The sequence below is a fragment of the Pygocentrus nattereri genome, chromosome 3 (assembly GCF_015220715.1).
Source record: "Pygocentrus nattereri isolate fPygNat1 chromosome 3, fPygNat1.pri, whole genome shotgun sequence".
Taxonomy (NCBI): Eukaryota; Metazoa; Chordata; class Actinopteri; order Characiformes; family Serrasalmidae; genus Pygocentrus; species Pygocentrus nattereri.
The window spans coordinates 20,717,834-20,738,929 of NC_051213.1; the positions used below are offsets into that span (position 1 = coordinate 20,717,834).

Genomic DNA, 21,096 nt, shown 5'->3' on the forward strand with positions numbered 1-21,096 from the left:
CTGTCAGTACGAGGTGCCATTGAAACAGGTTGAGTAGGAAGATCCCCTGCTGAAGATGTGTCCCCTCCTGCCTCCAGCACGGCACTGCAAGACTGTCACACACACAAATACACAGCTGACAGTGCCCTGCTCTTATCTTAGTGTTCCACTGTAACAGCATGTGAACCAGCTTTACTCCATTACACAGGCATTTGCTGTAGTGCCTCTGTATTGAGCTCTGCTGGAAGCAGAACTATCTGATACAATAAAGGTAAGGATGTTGTTTTCTGAATTTCATCTTGTGAATGAAAAAGAGAACGGAGTTAATTTGCCTCCTTCTTGATGAGACATTCAACTTGTAAGGAGTGGAGCGAGCACTTGGGATTTCTTCTAAAAAAAGAAAAGAAAAAACTGAAGCCCAGACTGGCTGACAAATAAACGAACAGCTTCACACCCTTTTAAATATTTCTCCTGGTCTCAAACTGCCCAAACATTCCTCTGACGCCACCTCAGTTGGACTAAATATGTGTCAATAAGAATAAAATATTTCTCGTTAAACTCTTCTGATGTAAACTGTGCTTGCTGTTCACTTGAAAATGGTACAGAGAAGTTTAGGGGTTCATCTTCAGTGCTGCTACAGTAAATAGATGAAAAGCAAGTGTTCCTGTTCCACAAAAGTGTGGCAGAGACAGATAATTAGGCAGAGATCTGGTGGTGCTGAGACTACATACTGTGAGAAGACTGAACTAATTACCAGCACCCAGCAGCTGAGCACTGTCCAGCTTAACAAACATATACACATTGGTATACAGACCATAAAGGTCTGTAAAGGTCACACACATGTGCAGACACTCACACACATATAACACAGATCTAAACAAGCATACAAAGAAACACAGGCATGCATGTAGGAGTGAGCGGGGCACAGACTATTATTGGCGTTAAACGTAACATGCATATTTTATAACATAATTTTTTTAGTTTATGTAGTTGTATTATTTGTTGTTTTTTTGTTTGTTTTGTTTCGATTTCCACTACGGGGGACTGCAAAAGTAGCTTTTTTCAAATTTACCTATATATTATTTTAATTGCCTTTTATTGGCTGGCTGCAAAATAGCACTGTTTTGAAGCATATAACCAACTCACAGTGAGAGCCAGATAGGCTAAAGTACAGCCTCACATGGGGTGGTTAAATATAATGCAGTGTAGGGTTAGGCATAATGCAGTGTTAACTAAATCTCCTGAAATAAACAATGGGAGACATCCATATCCTCCCATTTACAATTGGTAATTGGTAAAATTGGTAAAAATAGTAATTTTTAAATTGTTTATACAATGATTAATCAGACATGCACTATAAGTGTCATTTCCATTTTCTTGTGCTGTTATAGTTTTAATCGTCATTTATAGAACAGATGCGGAGGATGTTTGTGTAAAATATATATATCTTGCTGAACTACTTTTATTAAGCATTAAGAAATTATTAAGCAAAATTTTAACAATCTATTTTATCCTAATTTATGTGTTTTTTATTCTTCCTGTGGCTCTCGGCTACATTTTAAATAAGCCCTACACCCAAATCCAAGTTTGAATCCAAACTTAAATAAAGAATGATGATGAAGATGATATCCACTGTATGAAAAAGTGCACTGCAGAGAGGCTGATGCTCATTGGATGGTTATAATGGAGCAGGTGAGGAGATGCTCCTCAATGTGTGTTTGTGTTCAGACAGGGGAGCATTTAATATGGCATATTCCATCACAGAGCAGAGAACAGGAAGTAGAGAGAGCAACATCTGCCCGCCCATCTGCTCCACCCGACTACAAGACAGCATAATCACACACACATACCTCTACAAACACAGAGAAACTCCCACAGCATTCAGCCGCCAAGCTCCATCCTGTTACATAATCATAATCTCTTTCTCTGTGACCCCCCCACCGCTCTCTCTCTCTCGCTCTCTCTCTCTCGCTCTCTCTCTCTCTATCTATATATATATATATATATATATATATATATATATATATATATATATATATATATATATATATATATATACACACACACACACACACACACACACACACACAATGACGGAAAATTCGTAATATATGACATGAAAGTCTAATAGCAAGAGGCATATTTAACAGCCATATTTAAAAGTATAATTCCCCATGTATCAGTATGTAATACAAATATATAAAGTCAAATCATAAAACTAACTGTTTCACAACAGCCATTCCTAAAGGTGTCACTGACACTAACATTCAATAAGAAACTACCCAAACACACCTTAGGTGCCCTGCAGATTTTTCTTATGTGTATTTAAAATGGCTAATAGAGATATTTCTGAGGAGATTCATTATGCAATTATCCACTTAAGAAGAGTAAAGTCTTGAGAATAAAAGGGGTTTCCAAAACTGGAGTTAAAATTTATAGATGACAATTCTAAAAATTACAGAGAAAATTGGACCCCCTAACAACCAATAAACAGTACTTAAATCTATCATCTTTTAGAGAGAGGATAAAGTCAAGCTTCACTCTTGCTTCAGATCTGAAAAAATCCACAGGTGCTTCTGTCCATTCTTCCACTGTGAGAAGAGACCTCAACACCATGAGTCTGAAAAGATGTGTAGTTGTCAATAAGCTGTTATTGAGAAATTTACAAAAAATGAAAGGAAATCACCAAAAAAGAACATCTGCACTAGACCACTGAAAATATGAAATGTGAAGTAAGAAATGCAACCAACATCTCATACTAAAAAAACAATACCTGCAGATTTCTTTGAAAAACTAAAAAAAATAGAAAAGAAGAAAAAGAAAAAGAATATAAACTGTAATAAAGAGAAAACTATATAAATACTGAAAATTATTATGTTTATGTGTTTAGGCATATGCGTAATAAAAAAAATCCTGATGCTGACAAATGAATAACTTGTAGTTAATGGTCATTTTGACTAGAAGACAAAAAAAAGAAAAGGCCGTCGCTGATGTCTGCACAGTACTCTATATATAGACGGTAAGAATAGGGTATATCTCATGAAACGCTGTTTCTCAGTAGAATATAGATGCTCCATGGGGAATGACTCCTCTGCTGTGGGGGTAAACACATTGTTCTTAGCAGCATCGTTGCATATAAAACACACATCTCTCCTCCTGCCTCTACACTCAACCACAGGCTTCTAGTTAACCAGCCTGTTTCTCAGTACCAGAGTGTCCATTCCCCAAGGAATATACTCAGGGCTTTTGGAATGCAGTTATGGCTGAAAGCGTTGCACTATATGTTGAAGTCTAAGCTGTAGGATTATTCATAACATACTAAATTCAAGAGAAGGATCATATTTATATAGAATGTAGGTTAGGAAATATAATATTGTAACCCCATAATATAGAAAGACAAATTTCACAATTAACATGACTGGTAATGTGCAGAATAGTGAAGTAGTTTTTACAGTCCTATCATGAGCTGGACACTGAGTGATGTACCCACCTGTATATATGACTGGACCCAATATAGCTCATTTAAAATTAGTTTCACATGGGACATGCCAGACAGCAAAACTATAGTTAAAATAGACAAGTATGTTGGTGTATCAAAGATAGAGAGAGAGAAAGAGAAAGAAGCCAGCTGGGAGAAAAGAGGGATGAGGAACATTGTAGAAAGAAAGATTAAAGAGGAATGAGAGATGGGCTGGATGGCAGACGGACAGAAAGAACAACAGAGGAATGCGGTTGCCTAATTAGTCCAGTAGTGCCGCTGGTTAGCTCAGAGAGACATGAGGGCATTACATCTGCTGTCTGGGCTTTTGCTTTTGAATATAGCCTTCACAGTGCCAACAGCAGCAGAGTGAAAACACTGCGGTTCTGTGGGTTAGCTTTACGTACTTACACTAATACATCACAGACATGCAATTCATCTATACATGCTCATTGCAGTAACTGCTGCAAGGTGGCAAAGCTTTATAGAATGTTGGCAAAAAAGCCACTCGTGCTAATGATTCAGTCTTTGTCAAAATGCACAAATTATTCAAACCGGACCAGTACAGTCTTTAGTTTAGAGACACTACAAAACACTGAGTTTACAGTTCAAAACATTTTACCACCAAGCAGAACTGTGTTGTTGTAGCTAATCGAAACTAGCATGTGTGAAACAATAACAACATATAATTTGCTAGCATGCTAATGTTAGCTCAATTCCAGGCCAAAAGAACTACACCCAATCATAACAGTGTGACCTTTCATTTACACAGTAATAAATGTTAAGTTTCCAGTTCACTATCATTTTTATGGCCAATCAAAAACTATGCAGATGTGACAATGATTCATTTACTACTGTGCCAAGATTAGTCAGACTACACCATGAAAAAAACTAGACCCAGTCTATCCCAATGGTGTGACCTTTTACTAACATACAAATAATGTTGAGTTTCCAGCTCAAAATGTTATGCTAACATAGAACCTACCTGCACTACGTTGTTACAGCTAATCAAAAACTACGCAACAATGACAAATTTGCTACCAAGCTATAATTAGTTGAATGACACACACACAAAAAAAATAAAACACCTGATCTATTCTAGCTAGAGTTGGCACAATACTACTCTTTGCTTACGGAACCAAAGACAGGAGTAAACCTTGAGTTTTGGCTGATACTGAATTTTTTTTCTTTTTTTAAGCTACTAAGCTTTTAAATGAGCTATTTTGAATTGAAACGCTTCAATTTGATGATGAGATGAGCATCTAAAATTATACTTTCAAGTTTGAACTACTCAAAAACTCTACTACCCCACAGGAAGAATGCAGAGCTAACAACATCACATTACACAATGTGAGTATGTGCTGCTTCAGGCTAAATTTGTTACAGCATTGAATTTATTCTATTTTTTCCTTGTGAACGCTGATCTAGCATTTTCTGCTGATATTGGCCTGATACCTGGTATTAGATTGGTGCCATCTCTAATCCTACAAACGTAATCTTTCACACGCACACAAAATGCATACCATTTGAAATCTCATTCTAAATGTACGTATTTCAAAAACAGAATAAAAGTCTGTAAAGTTTGTCCAATCTCAACAGTTGCTACAAATGCATTGTGTGTGGAGCACAGATAGGTCAACTACAGGCACACACAAAGGTTCAGGCTGCTCAACCTACCTGTATGTGATATGCTTGTGTTGCCACTTCTGTCCCGTGAGGGCGTAGCGTCGTTTCCGTACGCTGAATTTGGAGGCACCGCCAAGCTGGTCTGGTACCCCACACCGGGGCTTTTTCATCCAGCTACAGCAAAGAAAGACAGAGAGAAAAACACGGAGAGACAGGCCTGGATTACTATCACATTCATCTCATCACTCAGCTACATATTGGCAATCAGCACACAAAAACAACTAGATAATATAATAATAGATGGAGAATAATTTGTATTCCACACACATTACTTTACTATCTGTAAGAGTCTGAGGAATAACAACTACAAAAGCTTCATTCAGAAAAAAGAACTGCAACAGTTCTTCAGTGCCTCTGCCGGCATTGAAGTGTTGGGCCACAAATGAAGCAGCGCAGTCCTCCACATCTAAGCCACTCTTCTGTGAGGGGGATGAGAGAGAGTGAGCACTCTTTCAGAAGCTTCATTATACATGTCTAAATGTGTGGGTACGTGTCCAAGAATGTGTATAAGAGTGAGAAAGTAATCTGTATCTGAAATGTCTTCAAAAGGCATCTCATCATAAATGTGTCAGGTAGCTAAGAGCTCAGTAGAATTTATGAGTGAATGTGTGAGTGTGTGTTGTGTGTGTGCACGTGTAGGTGTATGCATATGTCTGCGTGTATATGTATGTATGAGTTAAACAACTGTCTATGACCTCATTCTTCAGAGTATAGCTCCCCACTTAAATCTCTCACATTTACTACAGTAATGTGTTTATTTATATATATATATATATATATATATATATATATATATATATATATATATATATATATATATATATATATATATATACATATATGTATGTAGAGAGAGAGAGAGAGAGAGAGAGAGATACAGAGCTGTTGTAAGCCTGTTCAACACCTGTTACTTCATATACAGTTGTGAGATGTGTAAATTATGAATGAATAGTACACACACACACACACACACACACACACAAACACACACACACACACACAACTACCCTAACAGCAAAAAACAAAAACACAATAGAAGAATCAGTGCCTCACCTTATAGTGTTAGCGCTACATCATTACACAGAAGCAAAAAAGGAAACAAAAGGACACAACAATTAAGATATTAGAGGGGCAAAAGGCGTTAGCTGTTGAAACATCACATTGTGCAGGGCGTTGATTAGATTTAGCACATTGAGTGTGCGCTCCGGGAGCAAAATATGCCATGGCTCAGTGGAGCAATTTAGGCCTCCGGGTATCAAACAGAACTGAATAAGGCAGAGCAGGTACTAGACACTCACAGAGAGAGAGAGGGGGAGGGAGAAAGAGGGAGCGAGAGAGAGAAAGAGAGGGAGAGAGAGAGAGAGAGAGAGAGAGAGAGACAGACACAGAGAGAGAGAGAGAGAGAGAGAGAGAGAGAGAGAGAGAGAGAGAGTGGAAGATAAATAGATACTTAGAAAGGTTGATTGACAGAGAGACAGTATTACAGAAAGACAGAACAAGTGACCGGTGAGAGAGATAGAGAGAGAGTAAGAGGGAAGATAAATTGAGAGAGCGGCAAAGAGTTACATAGAGAGAGAGAGAACAGAAGTAATTGAGTAAGAAAAAAGGGAAAAGAGAGAATGAGTGAGAGAGAAGGAAGGAGAGATAGATATAAAGATAGAGATGAAAAAGAAAGAGGGGGAAAGAAATGTTCCTTTTTCACTTAGGGCTTACCCAAGTTTTGGGTAATATCCTGCTAACAGCTTTGATCAGTTCGGAGCACTGCGCCAGTTCTAAAGGCAACTTTGATCAAATGATAATGTGTGACTTAAAGCACGTCCCTCGCACTTTCACAATCCTGAATTGTTTCCTGTGAACAAAGGCACCAATCTATAGCCATCTGTGGTACTGAGTGAGTGGCCAGGAGCTGGGTGGTGCATGTGTGTAAATCTGAATAGTATTTGATTTTTTGGCTGTGGTTGGACTGCTGCTGAAGAAACTGCCTCTCAGGGACACATGAAGTGGTACTGAATTGAATTAAACAAAAAAATACCGTAGGCTACTCACTCGATGGTGTTCTTGTCCAGAGCGCCGGTGACGTTGAGGCCGTACAGCCGCTGCATGGCAGCGATAGCAGACTGCATGGTCTGCGCCGAGCGCAGGACAGACATTCTAGGGTCTGTGGGGGGGAGGTAACCATACCGCTGGAGCCATGCCTGCAGAACACAAGAGACAGGAGGCAAAGGTCAACTAGGGGTCAACAGCTACAGTCAGCCTTCAGACCTCTACAGACGATCAGTGGTGAGAACGTGTCTGGCTGACGAATGCTTGACTGCTGCAGTTACTTTAATCGCTGCTATTACTAGGTCAAACATAGCTTTTGAATTAGTTTTGATTTATAGTTTATGGGAAATGAGCAATCTTTATAATGCTACTTTGTGTCAGGGTAGACTGGTCTTTGAGCACGCACACACACACACACAAGCATACACATACACAACATCAATAAACCTGGGGGCTACTGTTTTGAATAGATTTGCTCATTTGACCTGCCTGCTGCCTGCTGGCACATATCTCCATAAACTAGAGCTGTGCTGCACTCATACTAGCACTCTGTGTGCATGTGTATATGTATGTAACATCTCAAAAGCTCTTTCTGTATGTGAAGGAGCCTGATCTCTGCTCAGCCTGGGTGGGCTCAGCTCTTTTCACTTCAGTTCTTATCCAACATGTGGGAGTGCACTCAGTCAGGCATTAGCCCATGGGTAAAAGAAAGAAACTCATTTTGGTTTCCAAAAACATTCATAAGCTTTATATCAGATGTTTTCTTGCATGCACTGCAAGATGCTGTCCCTGGCTCATTTGCACCTGAGAGCATTTAAAGGGTTCATATCATGGGAAAACAAATTTTCACTTGTTTGTGAAATAAAGTTTGAGTTTAATGTAGTACATAAACACTATGTACCAATATGGGTTCTTTAATATAATTCTGTAAAATGTGCAGTACATAGTCTTTCTGAAGGCTTAGGCTTACTACTGAGAGCCTCCAAATCCTCACTGTTTTTACACAGCCAGAGAGAGCAAGAGAGCAGCCCTACACACAGCACAACCGCCACCTCAATCAGTACACAAAGAGAGAGAGAGAGAGAGAGAGAGAGAGAGAAAGAGATTGCAGTATTAAAGTAGGAATGTTAGGATAACACAGTGTTAGGATTGTTTGATGCTGAAAAAGCAGTAACAGGCACTTATGGTAGGAGAGATGAGAACTAATTAAAACAAATATTCCACTTGATAATTATTTGATGTTTGCCAGAATATCACTAGTTTAGTGAGAGAGTAAGTGACACAAAAGGAAATAAAGAAAATATTTCTTCAGTAAGAGGTCAAACTTGTTCTATGAATTCTTCCGGAAATGGCATATCCAGGCTCTTCTCACAAATGCATTATTTAATAGAAAAGTTTTTTTTCTAGGTTGGACAATTCCTTTAAACAGTAAAGAGAAATTGTAATACACTGTTTATAGTCACTAAATACTATGCTACTGATCTGGACTAATAACTGTAGTAACTAATCAAAAACAGGCAGGTTGGAAATGAAAATGGCAAATATCCATCCATGCTCATCATGTTCACCTGATTACATGACATACAAAAGCTCAGTTATATTAAGACTTCACATGTATACAAAATCAATCTATAAATGAGCTATAATTTCTCATTAGGATGAATGAGATTTTCAACAATGTTCTGTTAAGCCTGTATAACCTCACAACATTTGGTACAAAAGAGGGCATGTGTGGACAGAGCATGGAAAAAATGCACAAACATGCAATTTCTACCTTTAAAAGTCACTCAGCTGAACTCCCCTTCAAATACATTGATGGAAGGAAACGTGTATGATTTACAAAACTGGAAGCAAAATGGATTTTCATCTTTATATAAGAATATATATCTTTATATATATTATATAAGAATAATAAAGTGAATATTTATAAAAGTGTTTATACTAGATTTTTAAACATGAAAAAAGCTGCAGCTGTGCTGTCCATTTTATCTCAGCATAGCCATCTTTGTGGAGGGGTGCGTATTGTTTTCACAGCGTCATAGCTCATCATAACATGTCACCCAGAGAGCTGAAATCTTCTTACTTATTTTATTATTCATTCATTATTTATTTTATCTGATAGAGTTACTTTTTTATTATATTCATTGAAAATATGAGTCAAATTTGTGGTGGAATGGCCACTAACAGGTCTGCAGAAAGAGGTCAAAGCAACATTTCTTACAGGACTTATCTGAAATAGCATCCAAAAAGGCTCAATAAATGATGCAAAATCAATTTTCAAGCCTGGTACTCAAGAGGAATATTGCCATATTTGAGAAATTGCGAGAATCATGTGCATTCTGCTGAACACTGTGAAAATATCAATCACGGATAAATACAAATACAAATATATGCAGAAAGGAAGAAAAACATAAGGAAAGATAGGTGTGCTGTATCCATGATTGTCATCATCATCATCATCAACATCATCATCATCATCATCATCATAATAACACTATAATTTACCTGACTTACCCCTTTAATCCTGATTAACTTAAAACAGTATGAAAATCGTGTCCACTACCAGATGTGCTTGCATGTGTGTAGAATAAGGCACGAGTCGTTAGATAACTGGATCTGCCTTTAACCACTGAAATCTCTCCTATAAACTGATTTATACACAGAATAGAATAGAATAGAATAGAATAGAATAGAATAGAATAGAACTTTATTGTATAACATCATTGGACTTAAGTTTTCTTTCTCCCTCTCATAACAAAATAACACAACAGTACAAAAACAATATGAACAACATAATATTAAAACATAATTGTCAAAAACCATACCCACAAATCACCATGATGACACTGATAACAGTGAAGGCATTCAGCAGTTCTCTCTCTCTCTTTCTGTACTCCTGCTCTGCTTGACTATTAGATTAATAAAGCTTCTCCACTGACAGATCCACAAGCTGAGATATCAAACATAAATCACTCCATCTGGTTTGTGTATCTCTTTTCTTTACTGTGACACAAAGGTACCCAGATATAAACCCAACAGAATTGGCCACCTGGCTAATTTGATCCACAAAACATGACTCAATACACCGTGTGTGTCAGTGTAGCAGATAATTGGTTGCAGTGTTCTATTTGAGATTAAAGATTTTCATCCCAGGAAAAGCTTGCATATGTAAAAAAAAAATTAATTTCACCCAAAATACTAAAAACAATTATATTCAAATTGGGTCTTGGTCATCAAAGTGTGTGAATGTCATTCAACATTCTCATTGTAAGAGTTCAGCAGTAGTCAGACGAATGCAGATCCTAGTGAAAACAATGGATTTATTTACTTGAGACAGAGGGGAATTTTAGAGGCAGGCGTGGGTCAAAACCAGAATAGCATATAGGATCACAACTGTGATCATGTCACCAGGCAAACATAAACTAGAGGATAATCCAATACTCAAAATAAACAAAACAAGCAGAAGGGTCAAAACCAGTAATCCAAAATCAGGCAGACAAATATAAAATGGCAAGGCAGAAATCAAAGTCGAAAGTAACAGGCAAAGGGTCACGCACGAATACAAGAATAGGCAAACAAAGAAACAGCAAATTCATCAAGAAACAATACCTCGCAACTAGAGCTGGCTAAAGTCCGGGCTTAAGAACTATACTGACTAAGTCACCAGATCATCTATCACAGGTGTAGAGAGTTAGTAATCTGGTGATTGTGATCTGTGAAAGGTGCGTGGCTAATCGTCACCAGACATGTGATCTCCCAGAGTCTCTTGGGAAATGGAGTCCGCTATGTGCTCCGAAGCTGTCAGAAAGTCCGAGGTCATATGTTCTCCCAAAGTATCTTGGGAGATGGAGTTCCCAACACTGAGAGGCTCTGTCTGCAGCGTGACACTCATCCTCCTGCTATGCATTCTCTTTACTCACTTTTAGCAAAAGTATGCTTGCTGTTCTTTTAAAGCTCAAAGCTGAAAGGTTAACATGATGTTTTTTGCTCATTTTGTAGTGCACTGATGTTTATTAAGTGAAATTGCTTGTTCAGTCACTGGTGTTACAGATGTGTTACCATGTGATGCTTGTTCTTTTTCATGATTTTTTTCTTATTAAAAGTATCCTGCATGAAATGTTAGAATCATTCATTTCTGCACTGTTTCTAATATCAGTAGTTAAATTTTCATGTTTATTGGACAAAAATATATTATTGTTTTTTTAAAAATAGTATAGGAAGATGTCTTTAAGGAAAGAAAGACCACTTTATTTTTGTTTTTTTCAGTGCTTGTGTATAAACATACTTTGGTAACATGCTAAGTTAAATGGAATTTCTTTATCACATTCAGTCACATTGTAATTTCAATTAAAAATAAATAAATTGATGACAAAATAAATTCTTCAAGATGGGGTAACACCAGTGACAAATTGACCAAAACTTTGCATTTTATGTCAAAATATATTAAAATCTATTTGGAATTAAGCTCTCCATTTTGCATATTTGGTAAGTGGAGTTGTTAATACACATTTTAAGGTTGTTTGTTTCTGGGACAAATTAAATTGATTTTTAAAAATGTATCCACTTGAATTCCCACTCCAAATGGAGAATGACCCAGATCTATTATAGAAGACAAGAGACAAGATGCTCACCTGCACTCTGCTAAGGTTAGAATAGAATAGTAGCGATTACAGTTTTTGCTCTTGTGTAAACAGAAAAATCCTGTAATCAATCCTGGCCACTCAGTACCCTCCTTGCTTTGAAACAAGTGCATATGGGGTTAAAAAATCCATATTCATCAACAGGAAGCAAAGACATAGCACAGTATCAGACACATTTCACCTTCAGTGGCTGAGCATGTGACAGCATTTGTTGTGATAGAAGTCAGGTATAACGTAGAGCTCAAGCAGTGTGTACAGACAGAATGAAGTAAAGCCACAAACAACTGTTTTGGGTTTGGTCAAAAGGCACTATGTGGAGGCATCCCTGCCTCATTACACAATCATTCTCTTGTATACACTGATGTAAGCTACCATTGTCTAGACACTGGTCAATTACTCAGCTTTGGGCTTTGTTTTGAGCGTTCACACCCAAAGATCACACTTTCTTTTGCAAAGGTCCTCTTAGCTACAAATACTCAAATGGGTCTCCTCACAACCATGCAAGACCTGGGATCACAAAACTCACTATCGGATGACAACTTTCGCTTATATAAACTAAGCTTTCATCTTTGAGAGAGACAGGAGAAAACAAGCTCCACTGGCTTCAGATCTGAAAAAAATCTATTTCTGTTCATCCTTGCACTTGAACTATGGGTCTGAAGTTTCTGTTCATCATGGGTCTGTCCACAGTTTCTGTTCATCCTTGCACTTGACATTATGGGTCTGAAAGGATCTGTAGCTGTAAAGAAGCCACTATTGAGAAAAGAAAACAGGCAAAAAAGAATAAAATTTTCAAATCGAAACAAAGAAGCTATCCAAGTTTTCAAAACAATGGACATTGAATGTGTTTGGGATTACTTGGATTGTGAGAAGCAGAAAATCCAACCAAGGTCTAAGACTGAACTTTAGAGGTTTGGAAAAATATTCCTGCAGATTTCCCAGAAAAACTGAAAGCAAGTCTTCCAAAAACTGTGAAAGCTGAAGGGTGGACACACTAAATACTGAACTCAATATTATCTTTAGTCGTTGAGACTTCTGAATAATTTTTTGTTAAATATATGTTTCCTACTTATATTCCTGACACTGAAAAATGAATAACTTGTACTTAATAGATGACTGGAAATTAAGTAAATGAAGGGTTTTTGCACAGCTCAGTGTGTTAAAAACAAGATGAGCATCTACAAAGTATCTAGAGTGGACCATTGAAATAAAGTGTTACCAAAATAACAATAATAATACCAAATAACATACAGATGACTCAAATGGTGTGCCCATTTTATTTCACAACCTGCAAGAATCTCAAAGACTAACACAGGAAAGTCCACGTCAGCGAAAGCAAGCAGGGGATGCCAGGTTGCTTCTGCCTGCTGCACACTGACCCAGTTATCTAGTACTGTTTGGAGTGTTGTATAGAGTTTGATATTATTACTCCAAAAATGTAGCAATCACTGCCTGTGGCATGGCATGTTGCAGGGCAACTCAAGAGCTTTTGCCAGCCGTTAATCCTCTCCAGTGGGTCCAGGCCAGACAGTGCAAGGGAGTGCGATTTACAGGGAGAGGGAGGAAGTGAATAATATTCCCCTCGGGACAGTCAGACTGACAATCACATACTCTTTCACACTGTTGTGTCCTAGAAGACACCTCTCACCTCAAAATCTCTGACTTACACAAGGCCATCCTTCAATCTATCAAGCTATCTGTCTTCTTTCCTTCAAACACTACACATGTAATTAAAGCAATGTTTCAAAGTTTGGAGCACCATGCTTCAGGGGTGTGGGGTGTGTGGAGTGTGGGTCTATGGGGGCCAAACAAATTGCTGTAGGGAAATGCCACTCCATGGTATAGCGTCCCATGGGAATATCTTGGCAACACTGTCTTGGCAACAACACATCCTGAGCTAAATGTGTGAACCATGAATGACTATTTTAAACACTAACCAGTATAACCAGTACTTTAGTACATACTTTTTATTTACTGATTAGCTTAATAGCTACTATTCTAACCATAGGCTTACCAGCCTAGGTTATCTGTGATTCTCTGTATAACAGGGAGAAAAATGAAAGAGGGGTATAGAGATGTCACACTACCCGAACAAGTGCAGTTAAACGATCCCATGCAAGTCATAAAATTACATAGATTTTACAACTGTTGCATTGCTGCAGTAGTTATCCATTAAAGTTTCTAAAAGCAATACTGCTGTCTTTTTCTATGCCCATTTGAAACATGGCAATATAAAATTAAGAGGTGTAAAGTTGGTAAGAGAATGAGAGCAGAGGGTAGTATATAAGAGAGTGTGAGAGAAGGAAAAAGAGAGAGAAAGGGACAGGGGGAACCTGCAGATGATTTGGCTCTTTGACAGAGACCAGGGCCAAGTCCTGTCCACTAAAGTCCTAATATCTTTATTCATTCATTTACAACATGATGCATCACTTCCTTTGATCTGCTGGTATAAAACTGCTGAGCTCCACACAGCAGGTCAATGCTGTTTCATGCTAAGCTGTCATCATTCAGTGTCACTGTAATTCAATAGGATTCTCTGTTTAGCTGTGCACTAATGTGTAGCTGTACTTTCTTTTTTAAAATCCACTTTTAAATAGAGATTTCAGTCTTATTGATGATGTATGAATTTCTTATTCTTATTTATTATCTTATTTATGAGGAGAGTATAAAAAAATATTTGGAACTCAAAGTAAATCAAACTCATGTAAAACAACACAATTTGTTATGGTCAAAGGATGGCACATACATTTCATAACACAAGCACATGTGGATTTGGCAGCTAAAGGCAGTGGTGAGTTTGCCTGCTCAGCGAACTGGACTGAACTTGCAGAGACGATCCAGCTCGTTCAAGGCTTAAATCAGTTCGCTAACAGGTCAAAAGAGAACTAATTAGCCCAGCGGAAACATCAAAGCAGAACCTTTAAAGCCGTGAGAATTCTTCATTAGGTATGAGTTGTCCTTAAAGGGGTGATGTGGCCATGGCAACATGCACAAACAACTGTAGTCAATGACAACAGAAAACACCATGCTGTTTGCCATTACTTCCCATTCTCCTTGGTTAATTTAGGTCATTCAAAAAGAGATTAAAGACACAATGTGAATACCATATAATACAACCTCTTAATGTTGTAATGCTGGAACAAAAGAAAAAAAAAAGTCATGAAAGGCACCCATGTGCTCTGATCTCCAAAGACCAGAATGCTGGAGCCTTGTTTGCATCATCAGCTCAAGCTTGTGAATGTTCTAATGCTAACTTCGTTGAGCTTTAATTCAGATAGAGCGTTATGTCTGGCAGTATGGTGTCATGGAATGACTAAGCATGTGTACATTGGAGTGACTGACTCAGTGGAAGGTTGTGAGTGTATCTCAGGCCACACAGGACCAAAACCCACACATTTTATTTAAAGCCAGACATATAGCAGAGCCTATATGTAACAGACTGTAACATGGCACAGTAGATCTACTGCTTGATCACCTGAGCTCTGAGCTCAGAGCATGCATGTGTGAGTGTGTGCATATTAGCAAGGCCAATCTCTCTCCTCTCCATGCTCACACACTAAATTATTCAGCAGGACATGCAACACCACATAGCGCTTGACGTCTCCATGACAACCGCCCTCCCACATACTCAGCGGCTGTTGCCACTTTTGGGCAAATGTCAAGAAATGCCACGGCCCTTGAAATGAATTTAATGTTAGACTTACATTACACACCTTTTTCAAAAGGTGAAATCTGAATTCAGTCGTTTCTGGGCCTGACTCCCTCATCAGATGAATCTTTTAACTCCTGAAAAGTTTCTGGTTGCCAAAGCACAGGAGTTCAAATCATTTATCAACTTCTTTTCTTACATCGCCTGCGAAGTGCAGAGCAGAGCTCCGTGCAGCATAAACTCAATCAACTGAGGCATGGGAGTGACATTTCCCCATGCTCTCACAGTGTCATGCTATGAAAACTGCTTGTCATGAGTGCTGAGAGTACCTCCTGTCTCCATGTGCTTCTGTTCATCACTACTGGAGTTGTCAACAACATTAAAGATTGAATAGCAGCAAATGCTTTTCACAGCCTTTATCAGCAGCTCTCCACAGAGCTAAGGACAACCGAGGGGGATGGTAACAGTGAGTAGTGAAAGACAGTGAGATATAAAGATAGAAAGAAGGAAGGAGAAAGAAAGAAAGAGAGAAAAAGAGATAGATTAAGCAAAAAAAGTGAAAGACAGCAGGACGGGGAGAGAAAAAAAAGAGGACTTGCAGTGGATAGAAAGCAATAGAGTGCAAAGAGAGAAAAACAGTTAGCGAGGGAGGAAAGAGATAGAGGGAAATAGAGAGAAAGACTTTAAGAGAGACTGCAAAGAACAGTGAAAGTGAGCTAGAAAGAGAAAGAGCAGACAAAATCCAATAGAGTGCTGAAAGATATATAGAGACAGAAAGAATTGGATAGAGAAAGAGAAAGAGACTAGGGGAAAAGAGGGGGAATTATGCCTGAATGAGGGCTGAAAGACAAAGAGAGGAAGGGGTGGGAGAGAGAGAGAGAGAGAAAGAGAGAAAGAGGGGAGAAAAAGAGAAAGAGACTATCTTACAGTGAACAGAAAGTACAGAGCTCCACAGAAGACTGTTAAGACTCCACAGAAATCTGCTATGGGGCAAAAAGTTGAAAATATGTGAGAACAAAAAACTCCTCTTTCATTATGAATGTGCTCTGCTGTGTGCTGGTGCTCTCTCTGGTGTCCGGCAGGACTGTGGGATAGGTAAACAGACTGACATATCGTATCCACCCCAGGGGCCCACACAAATCTGTTCACCCAGCGAAGCCAAGCTGACGTCAGAAAGGCCATGTGTGAGCACAACATGCTGTACCAAGCACAGAGCATCTCTCTCTTTCTCCCTCTCTCTATCTCTCTCTCATGATGACACACTGTAGAAACAGAATGTACACACAGAGCTTGCAGAGCGGCACCAGGTTTCAGCACATATTGTCACTTTTTATTGCTCAAGAAGAAAGACTAAACACCAGGGAGCGAGTATAAAGAGCACGAGCTTTGATTTCATCATCAAACTGAAATGGTGCATCCTAACAGAGCACTGGTAACTTCTGATATGACCACTCAATAGTAGGTCAGTAGGCAGGAAGTTCACATCAATGAGAACAATTCCAATGGTGAATTTTGCTGGGTCCCTGGTTGGGAACCACTCTAGAGGGAGTTTATTTCCTAGCCATAAACACTGAGACACCAGCCTCCACCACATCGTATAAACAGATAGAAGGGGTGACGGAGCAAGACTAATAAACACTGTAACTTTTCTGTTCATTCATGACCCTTTAAAGGAAAGCTTGATGTTGACCAGCATGTCACAGCTGCTGCCACGTCAGCATCGGACATCACACCAGCTTCTTTCAATAATTCAGAGAGATCTCTAGCAGCTTGGGTCGTCAAAGAACAGTAACACAGAGAGTGCAGCGGCCGAGCTTTTGTAGTGCTACCGTACCGGCACCCAGCAGGATTCTCTACATCAATGGCTTTCTGAAAAAGGGGAAAGTGAAATAGCTGGGATCACGCTCAGCTCAGATGATTGTGTATTCTCTTTGAGGCTGTGACTTTGTTTTTACTTTTTTTTGGTTTCCTTTCTGTTTTTTTTTTTTTTTATGGCTGAACCTGAGGCGAGGTGGTCCAGTATGTGACCACCAGATCCAGAGTGTGGGTGGATGTGTTGGGTTCAAAGTCTTTGTGACTCACACCATGCTTTTGCACCTGACACTGAGCGGAGAAGGAATACACTTTGACTCATTCATGCAAAAACACTACACTGCCTCAGCCGCACAAAGAGGACTGCCATTTTTAGGCTTTGATAAACGTACGAAGGAAGGAAGTTGCCTACATTGCAAGTATTAACAACAAAAAAGCGCTCCATCCCAACCAGCGCCTCTTCCAAGTTCTTTTGTCTGTTTTATCATGACATCAACAAAAAATGAAAGATAATGAAAAGAACGCCGGAAAGGCGCTTTGTTCGCAGCTGCACATTATCTCCTACAAAGTGACAAACACTTCACATTTACGTCAAGCATGTCATTATGAACACAACAGACTTCTGCCAGAAGACTGATGGAGTTTTGCTCATGAGATGCTGTTGGACAAGACTGACAGCACTATTACTTATTTAACATCACTTTATTGTTGATTTTTGCAGCTATACACAGTGACTTCATCTGGAGGGAAAAATTAAACAAAGGCCTCCATGAACTGAATGACTGTGAATAACATTTTTTTCCACTTTCATGAGTTCAATCAACCATGTGGTGAAGTAATGACTTTGCTGTTGTTTCTAGTCGTATTTGGCAATTTTCTAATGACAAAAAAATGGCTGCAGAAGGTCCCTGAGAGATAAGCTGAATGAAAAGATTATGCATGCATTGTCTCCTCTTAATAATTTTGACTTTTATAATATCAAATACTTTTGCCTGTGCATTCTTGCATAACACTCCTTCTCGCCTTTTTGCTGCACTTGTTAATACCTCCTTTGTCCGTCACACGCAATTAATAATGACACACACACAGAAGAATGTTCAGCTCTACTGGGAAGAGAGGCCATTTGAAAAAGAAATGGGACTATTACAAAACAAATGAAATTAAATGTGTCAGTGCCATTTTGGCAGAACTGTACTAATCTGAGGAAATGCCTTCTTAGCTGCAAGGGAGAGGAACAAAGGCGTGAAGGCAGAGAGCAGAGAAGAACTCTTCGGGAGGAGGAGAGGGAACTGGGAGAGTGCAGGGGTCAAGTTGTGGCCATACTCTGGGGTGAAGGGGTGGAGTGGAGGTGATGTATGGCCACTGGCCTTCATCCTTCAGGCAGGCTCAAAAAGCAGTTCCATCATCAAGAACAGGCCAGTATACAGCTAAAGCCCTATTACAGCTCAGAGCTGTTATTTGGGGAAAAAAAGCAAATATGGCTCATCCTGTACCTCTATAACTCTTAAGACTCCCTCTGTCTGTGTGTCCACAGAACACAGCAACAAAAATGAACCACTGCCAGATTGAGGCAGGACAAAGACCAAACCACACCAATAACCCACTATGCTCTTAACCACCTTCCATTTTTACCACCACAGTGGTGGAAAGTGCACATGAACACGTCTCTCTCTTTCTGTCTGCTGATTGAATGTTGATGCATGAGCATTCGTTAAAGTCAGCAAATGTCTATTCTCACTGATTTGCTTTGGGTGATAAATAGAAAACTTGCCAGAAAACAAAGTGAGACCTTCTCGTCTTCCATGCACTCATACAGAGTCTCACTCCTTTTATACCTCCCTATTGAAAAGTTCAAATCAATGAAAAAGTTTGTGGCAAATTTGGTCTTAAAAATAGCTTAAACTCAACCCTCTATTTGGTCCCATGGGGTTCTCAGAATACCAATCACTCAGTCAGTTTGCCTAAAAGCTCAATAATGAGTACGTTTTGCAATTTCCAGAACTGATTTGTCTATTGATGGGCTTCAAATCAGAAAGATTAAGTCTTTAATTTGTGACCGCATAGCAAGGGTTTACATACTCAAAGCAGTTTACATAGTCAAACTCTGTCTGCTTCAAACAGACATGTTTTTTTCAACATTTATGTACTTTTTAAAACACAAAACAGGATTTTATTGCTTCCACAATGTTTATATGTTCCTTGCTTGCTCTCTCGCATGAACAGTTAAGTAAACCAATCCCAAGCTCTGAACCTTTGTTCCTGAATTAAACAAGGTAAGGAGAAATGGTGATACACTCACCGTGTTACATTAAAATATTTGTAAAGACTAGCCGACTCTTCTCTGGTTACTGTGAGTTTGTTGACTGGATATCAAGCTGATTTATTCCGCCCTGTCATGAACCGAGTCATGCCAACAGAAAAGCACAACTGTCCAGCTTTAACAGGCATCCTATCCAGAAGAAAATTACAGACAAACATCATGATGAATAGCACTGGATGTGTTTTGGACAAGAGCCCTGTCACTGGGCTAAGCAACGTATGCAGTTTTTAGAAAGGGAGAAGATGCATGAAGCCATGTGCAGTGCAACCTATAGATATCCAAGTGTTTTTCACTATAAGTATGCTGCTTTGTGCAGACATGGGGCAATGAGAACCAGCTGGGCAAGTGGCTCAATTGCTGATACAGCACATGGTACAGTGTTAAGACAACAGACTACAGGGTTGTCAAACCATTCATCTGTGATAATGCCTATCAAACATTCAGCTCCTAACAGCTTCTGAATTTCTTATGGAAGAGCCTTTATTTGAGGCGTTTCATTTAACTGTGTCATGTAAGGTGGGTTATGCTATTAACACCAGGATGTTCATGTGTCTTGTTGAAGTTGCAGCAAAACAAGGTCCTCTTGCGCTTCTAATCAGCCATTCATAAGTTGCCCTGCACTATTGCTGGACAAAATGGCAATTTTGGCAGTCCGCAAAACAGAGAATTCTCTGAAATATAAAGGAAATGGTACTGAACAAAGCAACGTGTTTGCTCGACTGAGAGCATGTGTGTATGTGTAAGGCCAGTCTTACCTCTACACTGAACGGCTGCTCCTCTCCGCAAACGGCACATACAATCCAGAGCATGAAGTGCAAGCACAACGCCCCCGGACAAAAGCTATTCAAACGCCTCCTAGTATGGAATGGTAACAAAAACATAGTGACCCCTGTTCAGGTTTTGGCTATTTTTTATTAATAGTCAGAAAAACAGCTGGAAGAAGTAAAATCCCCGCGCTTCAGTTGGATGGTAACATTGGGGAGGATGTGTCGACCGCTGCCGAGCCGGAGGAGGAATGGAGGAGCCGTCGAGCTGGAGACAAATCCGGAGAAGCCCTCGCGCTCGCGCTCTGTCCACACAAACTTCTCCTCGCCGTGTGTGTGAGCTGCCCGGTGGCCTCCAGCGCGTGCGGATCGGATGCTCTGATCAGTACCATTGAGTTAGGCTCGTCTGCTGAGCGGCATAACTGCTAGTTTTCAAGCATTGCCTGCGTTTCTGCGCATGCGCTCCACTGACCCACACCCCCCCCTCCTCGCCCTCCCCTCCACACCACAACCCCTCCCCTCCCGCTCAGGGCGGAGGGGGATCAGCGTCATCAGCGAGTCTTAGATCAAAAACCACACAGAGGCAGCAGTGGAGCTGTACAGCCTTAGCACTGAAGAAAATATAAACAAACAGCAATTAATAATAATAATAATAATCATGAAAATAATAACGATGATGATAATGGCAATACTCCTACTACTGCTACAATCATAATCACCAGCAA

At 39.4% G+C, this 21,096-nt stretch overlaps 1 protein-coding gene across 2 annotated transcripts in view; it reads right to left on the minus strand.

Moving 5' to 3' along the window:
- LOC108428959 (matrix metalloproteinase-16-like) overlaps positions 1 to 20,833 on the minus strand; it is a 65,898-nt gene extending 45,065 nt beyond the window's left edge. The window contains exons 1-4 of one of the 2 annotated variants that reach the window (XM_017700360.2): positions 20,363 to 20,833; positions 7,190 to 7,338; positions 6,197 to 6,211; positions 5,135 to 5,257 (exon numbers count right to left, since the gene is read on the minus strand). In XM_017700360.2, the coding sequence (XP_017555849.1) occupies positions 5,135 to 5,257; positions 6,197 to 6,211; positions 7,190 to 7,338; positions 20,363 to 20,488 (413 nt within the window). In that variant the 5' untranslated portion in view covers positions 20,489 to 20,833. The remainder of the gene's footprint in view (positions 1 to 5,134; positions 5,258 to 6,196; positions 6,212 to 7,189; positions 7,339 to 20,362) is intronic. The other variant, XM_017700361.2, reaches the window with a different exon arrangement.
- Positions 20,834 to 21,096: the final 263 nt, after the last annotated feature.